General features: G+C 34.5%; 1 protein-coding gene across 1 annotated transcript; it reads right to left on the bottom strand.

Moving 5' to 3' along the window:
- Positions 1–9,749: 9,749 nt before the first annotated feature.
- Positions 9,750–10,592, bottom strand: LOC140183563 (uncharacterized). Its single transcript, XM_072232015.1, has 2 exons — positions 10,355–10,592; positions 9,750–10,267 (listed from the first exon to the last, which is right to left on the bottom strand). Exons 1-2 carry the CDS (start codon positions 10,590–10,592, stop codon positions 9,750–9,752), a joined length of 756 nt encoding a protein of 251 aa, XP_072088116.1.
- Between the last annotated feature and the right edge of the window lie 308 nt (positions 10,593–10,900).

The following is a 10,900-nucleotide window of genomic DNA, read 5'->3' as shown; positions in this document are numbered from 1 at the left end:
TTTATTCCCTTCCTTTTATTTTTCTCAACATCTTCACTACTTAATCTCCAATCTTCTGTTAACAAAACTATAAATAACAAGTAATGATATGCTCTCTTGGATTCAGTTTGTCAAATTGAAAACTTGAAATGGTTATTTTGTAAGGAAAGACTGTTTCAGGGGTCAAAATTGTAGTCTTCTCTGAATTCTGGTTCTCTGTAGATATGAATTTTGTAAGAAAAGACTATTTTACATGTGCAGTATGATTGGTGTTTACTCAATATTTTAGTTGATCATGTTCAGAATTTCTCAAGCTCAACCCTGTTGGTTTCGTGCCGGTTCTGGTGGATGGCGATCTTGTGCTTGCTGACTCCTTAGCCATTATTATGGTCATCCCTCCAATTTCATATCTAAATGCTTTCTTTCGTACTCCTTTCCCCCTTTGTTTCCCTCATTCATATTGTTGTTTTGTATCTATGCAGTATCTGGACGATAAGTATCCTCAACACCCTTTGTTGCCTAGTGATATTCACAAAAGAGCAATCAATTTCCAGGTACACATACTCTGTGTCAGTTAGTGGTTGCAAACTCTAATGAATACGTTGCCTTCTAAGTTCTAACTACTTTTCTATATAATTATGCAGGATAATAATGAAGATTAAGCTGATTATTATTGTGGTTTATTGGCTAAGATAGAGTAGTGTTGGGAATGGATACATGTGTGATTAGTTGACTAATGACTTTTAATAGAAGATATTTATGTAGGATATGTTTTTTGTAGAGTATTAGTAGTAACTTCTAAGTGTGAGATGTATGAATATTCACAATTAACTTCATTCTAGTATTTTTGGATTATTATTATAAATATATTTTGGTTAGAGATAATTTTTATTATTTAAAAAAATTATTTAGTATAATTATGTATTTGTTTTTATTTTATAATATTTAACTCATTTAATTAAAAATACAGAATTATTATACATGTTATTATATTACTAAATATTATGTTGTACTAATAATTATTAGAATATTAAGAAAGATAAGGCTACACTTATATACAGTAGCTATAGTATTAAAAAAAATGAAGGACCTAAGGCTACACTTATAAAGAGTAACCATAGTATACAATGTGGCTACGCTTTACAGGTGATGCAGTAGCACTGAAAAACATAGCCTATTCTGGTAAAAATGGAAGCTGAAAAGCGTAGCCTTTGGTCCTGGACAACATCACTTGAAAAGCGCACTCTATTCCCAAACGCTGAAAGCATAGCCCTTGGTGTAGAAAAGCGTAGCCTTTGAGAATAGGCAACGGTCGAATAGGAATCACCCCAAAAAGCGTAGCCGTAGCCCAGAAAGCGTAGCCGTAGTTTAAGGCATCATTTTTTTTTCACTTTTAACTATACTTTTCAAATGTACTTGAATATGTGTTTTTCTTGTAGTGTAATATTATATGTATTTGAACTTTACTAGAAATTGATGTATCTTTTTTTAACCATTTGGAGATGTTTATTTTATTTCTTGTTAATGTCCAGATAGCTAATGTTTTTTTCCTTGGATATGTTCTTTACTTTCTATCCATGTAATACAATTTCATGTTAATTTAATAGTTTTTAATTTGATCTAACTATGTGTTTTTTTCATGAGCTACCTATGTTGTTCATTACATCTTTTATTACTTATTAATATTTAATATTTAATTAATATACTGTAATCATTCAATATGTTGATCATCAATTTCAATTCAATATATTATCTGTTCTTATTTTGATTACTTCTGCATAGTTTTTTTGTTTATTATATAAAGTTGTGAATTTTTTTCATGGAATAAATTTATTTCTGACCATGAAAAATTCGGACACCGACAAAATTGACAATGAAAAATTAAAATTAAAGTTATATCCATATAAGATAAATTTTGTTCGACAAAAATAACCAATTATTATATTTTTGTTCATAATTCCATAAATACCCTTGCCCTGTCATCTTTCTTTATCTCTAAAACCAATTCCTAACCCTATCAATCTAACCCCGCTCCCTCTTCCTCTGTCTTTACTCTCCAACCTCACCATTCCCTTCCACCACCACCATCCCTTCCATCCCCCTTACCCTCTCTTTCCCGTCGACCATCACCAACTCTAACACCACTATCGCTTATTTCCTTCCCCACCTCTCCCCTCTAACCACTTCTTTTACTGCCATTGAAGACCATCTTCAACTCCTTTAGAAAGAAAAAACTTTTCAAATTAGAAACCCAGTGTCGATGACGCTTCTGGATTCATCGATGCCGTAGTTAGTGAAGTTCTGGCCATCTTCATAGCCAGTGAAGCTTTGGCTCTTGTCTCGCTTGGAGAGATTGGGGTTGAGGTCTGAAAGCAAAGAAGGTGCTTGGCGGAACAGAACTCAGGGAGGCGCGTGGTGAGGGCGTTGGTGGCAGCGAGTTTTAGCGGCTTGGATGGCGTAGTGGTGAGGCCTAGTAGGTGAGGAAGGATGGCACTGGAAGCGTGTTTTGAATGGCTTTGCCCCAGTATCGCAGCGCGTACATCTTTGGCATGAACGGAATTTTGTCTACATCGTTGCCGCTGCTACTGGAGAAACCGATTTGAGTGTTAATAATGCGTTTGATGAGAAAAATGTTATTAATTTCTTTCTCACTTTTGAATTTTGATCAAATAATGTGTTAGACTGAAAATTAATATAGAAATTTTAATTCTAGCTAGTTGTACTTAAAAATTTTTGTAACAGGATTCTAATTTGCAGGCGAAATAATTATTGATGATTGATGATGGATAATATATATATATATATAGTAAGAGTTTTCAATTTGAAAAGTTTTTCTTCTCTGGAGGAGCTGAGGAGGATCTTCAATGGTGGTGGAGGAAGTGGTTGGAGGGGAGAGGTGGGGAAGGAAATGAAGCGGTGGTGGTGTTGGAGATAGTGATGGTTGACAAAGAAGGGATGGTGAGAGAATGGTGGTGGTGGGAAAAGATTGTGACCGCAGAGAAGGTAAAGAAAGATGAAAGGTTAGGGGTGTTTACGGAATTATGAACAAAAATTTAATAATTGGTTATTTTTGTCGAACAAAATTTATCTTATATGGACATAACTTTAGTTTTAATTTTTCATGGTCAGTTTTGTCTGTAACACCCTACCATACAAAGTCTTATGCTTAAGTCATAATTCAGAGATGGCAAGGTATTATGACCTCTAAAATAAAAAATTTAGTACGTATAGTAGTATGAATGATTGATTATAACTAGGAGCCTTTGTAGAAAAAGGGGTAAACAAAAATCGCGACTCGAAAGCGCAACACTGCGATCGGTAACGTAACGAACCAGGATAAACCAACGCGAGATTATATATATACAAAGGAGTGTCAAGAACGGGAATATCAAAACTCAAAATCCGGCTGCGAAGATAACCGGTCCGAGCATAGCAATATATACATATGATAAAATAAGGAAAACCCTAAAGAAAACCCAAAGGGACACAAATACATAAAACCTATTCTCCAAAATCTCCCATAAGAGGAATCATCACAGTTTGTATTATTTAATGGAGATAAAAGTATCTAAGCAAAACATATAACCCAAAACATAGTCCCGAGAACAAAGGATCTTCGCAAATCTAGAAGTCTCCAGCATGCCTCAGCGGGAAATCTCACGTCCTGCATCTGAAAACCACAAAATCCGCATGGGTGAGAACCAGAGGTCCCCAGCATGGTAACAACTTCCACATATATAATACATAATAATAAAGGAAAGGCGAAGGCAATCCTAGAACTTCCTCCAGATAATATCAAAGCTTATAAGCAAGCTAAACCATAAGTGGTGACTGACTAAAGCTTCTTCAGTCTAACTAATACTTCCCTTTCCAATTCCTTCAGACCTCCCAACCACCAGCAGAAGTATAATGTAACAAACACAGTTATATCAAACAAGAAATATACAAATAGGAACAATTAAGGCATTTAGACAATTAGCAAGTAATATGCAGTCAAATAGGCAATCTCAAACAATTCATATAGTATGCATATGATGAATGCCTGTCCCTAGTGGCTGATGATATCATCTGTCAGTTATAGAGCCAACCCGACAAGTCCTGGTAGCTAACCATTAGACTGTCCCTCTGTCGTGTCTCCCCAACTCGAGTTATACTCAATATAAACTTGATCATAATCATGATCCATATCCATCACCCTCACTGGTGAATATTTATGGAGGTGAGCTCATCCGGGACTTTCACAGTGCCCGGCCACCCTGATGACATAGGGTCAAAAGAGCTTCGAGTCTCAACCTGGAGCACGTGGTGGCTAGCCACTGGTTCCTTCCAGGGAAACTCTCATCTCCAACAGTGGAAGTGCAACATTCACAATTCATCCAACAGCATATATGCATTTATACTAGCCATCATCATGGCTTCACCGTAACACGGCAATAATCTAGCCATCCGGCTCACGGTTAAATCCATAACCAGCCATTTCATTAACAATTACGGCCCTTCAGCCCATGGCATAACAAGCACTTCCACCACCATCCTCCGCCTCTCACATAATCATGCTTGATCCTCATTGATCATTCATTTTTCCCTTGCTTCACTCGCAAGTTACCACATCCCCTAGCTCCTTTTCCCATTACTAGGCATATCATAATTATTTAAGACATAAGTGGTGAGATCGGAGGCTTAGAAGTATGAGATTTAGCTTTTAAAACTCAAAAATCAACTTTGGGATGAAAACAGGGCCATGCGTACGCGCACGCGTGGATGGCCACAAAACTCATCGATGCGTATGCGTCATGCACGCTAACGCGTGGGTTAAAAATTAGCCAATCGACGCGCACGCGTGGTTACTCTCGTGCCCCAGGCACAAATCTGGCACAGTTTTGGCACAACTTTCTGGAAAATGGCTAGGCATTGGGTGCAGCACATCGGCGCGCCCGCGTACACCACGTGCACGCGTGGATGGCGCTTTCTGGAAGAACGGCGCGTACGCGCCAAGTGCGCCTACGCGCGAGGGGTCGTTCTGCTAAAAATTTTCTAAGTTAAAAGCCGCAGAATTCACAGATTCAAACCCCAATCTTCCGACGGACATAACTTCCTCATTTTAAATCGTTTTTCACCCGTTCTTCGAACGGCATGGACATCCCGGATCAAATTTCATTTCTAAACAGATTTGGCACAAAACAGAGATCCATAGTCCAAATTATATCCCGTCAAAGTATGCCCAAAAACCATATTTTTCATACAAAACCACAACATGCCATTTTCAAAACAAGCCATTTTCAACTCTTTTCAAAATCAATCAAAACATGCCAATTTCATCCTTTTTCTTTGAAATCAATCAAAATATATCAAATTCAACATCAAGCCTCCTCAACTCACCCATTGAGACTTTACCAAAATTTACAAAATTACTATCCCATCATTTTAACCCACTTCACCCAAGTGGCTCAAACTCAAACACATTGACATATTCTATACTCTTCCTCATGCCAATTCTCAACAACACCAATTCTAATAAATCATCATCATACACAATCAATATCATACTCACCATCGACATGGTTTAATCCACATTTCAACCATAACCAATCATCAAGCATATATCACAACATGCATTTTTCTCATACATCATACCATCAAAGCATCAATAATCATCATCACATATACGACCACATCATATATATCAACCATTCAACAACACCGACAATTCAATGCCTATCTTAGGGCCTCTAACCTAAGTATTTCTTACCATATTACATATTAGATATGAGAAACCAAAACCATACCTTAGCCGATTTTCCAAGCTCAACCGGAGCACTTCCAAATCACTTATCCACAAGCTCTCAAGGTCTTAACACCTCCAAGAACAGATTTTTCACCACCAAACCCTTTTCAAGCTTTTCAATATCACCAATCAAGCTCCAATATTCACATATACACAACCTAAGCCACAATCATCACACCCATACACAACATCTCAAAACCCAAACATCATAGAACCACAAATTATACTAGAGTTGAGAATATTACCACACCTAAGGTCTAAGGAGACAAGATTAACCTTCTCCTTCAAGAGAGTTGGGTCCTATAACATCAAAGAGCCCAAAATCTCAACATTTTTGCTCATGAAACTCGAAAACAAGGCTGGAAATTCGAAGAGCAAAACGTGGCTTAACTCAAGATTAATTGTATGACTTTTGTAGAGCTCTCCGCGGTGAACGCGTGGCCGCAAACGGAGCGGCAATCGGAGCTCTAGATCAAAAGTTATGGTGGTTTGAAGATCAAGTGAGAGAAAGAACTTTTGAGAGTGTTCTTCCCTCCATGGCCTCCATTTCCAATGTGTGAGTGTGTTTAATGAGGAGAGAGAATGCTGAAAACTAGGGTTTTGGTTTAGTTATGTTGGGCCAAGGGCCCACTTTGGGTCCGGTTGGCCCGGTTTGGCCCGTACGGTCCAATCTTGGTCCGAATTCTATAAAATTAGTACCAAAATTCTTGTTTCAATCTCCTCTATCACATTTAGCCACAAAAATCACATTTTGGGCTTTCTAGAATAAATTCTCATTTATGGATTAATTAGCCATTAATTAACCGGGTTTTACATTGTCAGCATCCAAATCTTTCATAATCAGAAATGGCTATTTACTCTTTTTTTCATGTCAATTATTTTTAATTCTGATATAGTCCACGTATCAGTGATTTATACAAAGCATGATTTAGTCTAGTTTTAATTTGTTTGTCCGTTCTTGGCTTTTATTAATTTAGTTTCCATGTTAACTATATTTTTAATATACATAAGAGTAATATATTTATAATTTTGTTTAAGCTTTTTTTTACCATGATTTTTAAATATCAAGTAAAGCTTTCGGTTTTAGATATTAGGCTTGTTTGGACGTTATTTTTAGAAATAAAATTTTTTAATGATTTTTTTTAAAATATCTTTTACAAAAGTAAAAGTGATTTTATGTTTGGATATTTCATGTAAAAAGATTTTTTTATCTATCAATTATGTTTGACTAAGATAAAAGTACTTTTTTGTTAATTTATTATGTGAAAAACATATTTTTTTACGAAAAAAGATCTTTTAAAAAAAGATGTAAATTATAGCTTCTCAAAAAAGATGTTTTTTTTTCTAATACTTTTACTTTTACTATTAGAAACTAGTATTTTTACCCGTGAAAAATCACGGGTATATTTAGGCTAAAATTAACTATGATAAAATATAATAAAAATATCTAAAATATTTAATTGTAATATAGAATAAAAATAATAAAAGAAAAAATAACAAATAGTAGTAATAAAAAATAACATGCTATTTTAAATTTGAGAAAATTTTTTTGAATACAATATTTGTTGTGCTACTTAAAGCATGCCCTTCTTTATTGTGAATAAGGATTTTCAACCCCTTTTTACTTCAAACACGCGATATAGCAATATAAAGTTGTCCGTGACTAAACACGGGTTTAAGAAGATAGACTCCAACATTGCTAAGAGATTGTCCTTGACTTTTATTGATGGTCATGGCATATGAGACAACAATAGAAAATGGTCTCATATCCAATTTGAAAGGCCATGGTGATTGAGAAGGAGACATGCACATGCGTGGGATTAAGACCTTTTTGCCTAGATAGCTTCCAACTAATACTTCTGCTTCTATAACGTGATTAGATAACCTTGTTATAATTAGTCTGGTGCCATTACATAAACCTGCAAATTGGTCTAGATTTCTTAAAATTATTATAGGAATTCCAACCTTCAACTTCAAAGCATGATGAGATAAACCTGAATATTAGAGGCTATTTAAAAACTCTGGAGTAAGTGTTTCAGTAGCATAATGTCCACTTCCATAAGATTTGTCAACATTATCTGAATTCAAGTAAATTTTTTCATCTCCTGAAATTTTTATGATAATACATTGATTTACCTTCTCAACGACATCAAGCATAGAACAAAGAATTGCTCGTAATTGCAATTAATTAGAATCCAAGTGATTTTCAAGAAGATTGGATATATACAATCCACAATAAAACTAAGAATATCTTCAAAATTTGATATGAGCAACTCAATAGGAATCATAATCTCAGAGATGCCATCACTAGGTCCACCTATATTGCCATCTCCAACATTTAAGATCCATTATGAAAACAAAGCAATTCATCATTATCAGCATGTGAAGATTCTTCTAATCTCATATTTTTTGTAAGTCTCAAAACACTACAATAGTCCCATATGTGAGAGGAACATATGCTTGCATTAACAATTTCTGTCCTACCACCTTCAGGAATGACAGGAAGAATTTGTCTAAAATCTCCACCAAAAACCACTACCTTCCCACCAAAAGGCAAATTAACATTATTATTATCTGTAGATGGTATAATGTCTCTTAAACTTTTATCAACTGTCTCAACACTATATCTGTGAACCATAGACGCTTCATCCCATATGATAAGCTTTGTTTGCTTTAACAACTCAGCTAGTTCACTATTTTATTTGATATTACATACAGAATCTTCATGCACTGTTAATGGTCTAGTAAACCTATAATGAGTGTTCTACCTCCAGGTAGTAGCAAAGCAGCAATTTCACTCAATGCAACGGTAAGACAATCATTCCTTGTGACCTTAAAAAAGAAGTCAAAACTGTCCAGAGATAAGTCTTACCTGTTCCTCCATGGCCATATACAAAGAATACTCCACCATTTTCTTTAGAAACTGCTTCCACAATTTTCTCAAAAACACCTTCTTGTTCTTATGTTAAGGATGAAATAATGTCTGAAACTCATTTTTCAAATTGTTCTTGTCATAGTTTAGCTCCTTATAAATTAAACCATTTTGAAATTTCAGTCTCATAAAAATTTTGGAAAAGTCATATGAGGATATTCCTTTAAACTCTTTCTATTATCTTGCAATATCATCTCAATTTCGTATAAGCATCTTGTTTTCAGCTGATCATCAGTCAAAGATAAATTTGCAAACAAAAAGAAAAAACAATACAAGAACAAAAAAAAAACAGTTATAGTAAAAAACACAATATGAATCATTAAAAAATAGACTTTTATTAGAATCAAAGGAGAACCTGAACTTTTAGACAATTTTCTTTCATTATACAAAATATCATCAGATAGAAGCCTCCAAGTTTCTTCCCTAACATATTCTGGTCTGCTCACACTATTTGATATCAACATCATAGTGAAAAGCTTCCTTAGATAATCACCTAAACCCCAACATGAAGCTTCTTTGATAGCTTCAATATATTCTCTATCATCATTAAGTAATCCCAAAGCAAAGCAAGCATCTCTAAACCTATTGTGAATAACACCATTTTTATTTTTGATTTGGTCATAGTTGGTAGGACCTTGAACAAAATTCAACATCATTCGTAAATAAAATAATTCTCCACATGTTGGAGGTATATAATAAAGCCTTCCAATAGTATAGCCACGCTTTTTTTTTACCAAATTTTTTCTTTTTTATTATAAACAAAGAATCTTGGAAACTCAGAATATGTCAACTCTTTAACCTCCGAGTAACTATTATTAGCATCCATCCATGCAGTAAATATTGATTGATCAATCCCATGTTTTGATAGAATATCATCAATATCTTCACCATCTTTATATAGAATTAGATTCCGACCAGGAAAATGAAAGTTCAATCTCTGTACAGTAGATTCGCTAGAATGAATAGGGTATGCAAATATTCTTCAAATAGCTTCACATGGGATATATATCTACAATCAAGATAGTTTTTTATTTCATCAATAAATTTATTTGATCATTCATTATCATCAGCATTATCTAAAATAGCAGTGACGCGATCATAACCTTTGTTTATATATTTGAAGAGATACTTAATTGCTCTACTCTGATTACACCACTCAACATTCATGTGTGCTTGATATTTCGTTAACAAAGAAGGATTATAAGAAACAACATAGCAATTATCTAGAGCCACATTTCTTTTTTCAGCATAACAACCAGTCTTTCTTCTTCTATATATTAGATACCCTTCAGCATCAATAGTTGTTAAATCAGCAAAAGACTTGGGATAGAACTTTGAACAACAACCTTCTTTCATGCATGGTGAAAATATATTTGTAGAACCGCATGGACCATGAAACATAAATTTTTTTACAGCCTTGTACAACTCTGGATGCTCAAATTGATTAGGAATCTCAACACAAATTACTTTATCTATATCTTTTGGATCTAGAAATTTGCTTAAAGAATCCAAGAATATCAAAATATGAGCATGTGGTAGACCTCGTTTCTGAAATTCAATTGTGTGAACATCTGCACATAAATCATAATATAGTACATATTAGCAGTTATAGATATACTTGATGTTCTTAAAATAGTATATACTTTTTTTTAATGTACACTTTACCGCAACAACTTTACCAAAGAATCTTTCCTTTTTCAAATCTTTAATTAGCATATCAAGCTTCATTTTGAATATTTGACAAACAATGTCAGGATGGTCTACTGGTTTGAGATGTAAAGGGTCTAAGAGTTGCTTGATCTCTGGCCATTCTGAATTACATGTGAAAGTGATGAACAAATCTGGATAATCAATATGGCCACAAATTGCAACACAATCATGGTATAAGCCATCCATATAATGCCTACCTCCTATAAAATTTGATGGCAAAACTATTCTTTTTCCTACACTTAAGCTACTTGTTTGACCTGTAGATTTAGCATTTTTCAAACTCTTGTAATCTTCAGCTCTGAGTTCCTTTTGATGAATCCTAAAATATAACAAACGTTCTACTCATTCATAGTGTAAGCATCCGCTACAAATTGTTGAAAAAGTTATTTAGAAACCAGTATTGTTGGAGCTTCTGTTTTCTTGGTTTGAAGCCTAAATGCAAAAAATTGTTGCATGGTCAATTTGCTCCTCTTGTTAGGTTTCAAACTCCCGAT

Source organism: Arachis hypogaea, chromosome 3, assembly GCF_003086295.3.
Source record: "Arachis hypogaea cultivar Tifrunner chromosome 3, arahy.Tifrunner.gnm2.J5K5, whole genome shotgun sequence".
In the NCBI taxonomy this organism is placed as follows: Eukaryota; Viridiplantae; Streptophyta; class Magnoliopsida; order Fabales; family Fabaceae; genus Arachis; species Arachis hypogaea.
This window is presented reverse-complemented; position numbering and strand designations above follow the sequence as displayed.

Coding starts and splice junctions, on each gene's coding strand:
- LOC140183563 (XM_072232015.1), bottom strand. CDS start 10,592: ATGGATGGCTTATACCATGATTGTGTTGCAATTTGTGGCCATATTGAT. Junction 10,268..10,354: donor TAAAGTTGTTGCGGTAAAGT/GTACATTAAAAA, acceptor ATTTATGTGCAG/ATGTTCACACAATTGAATTT.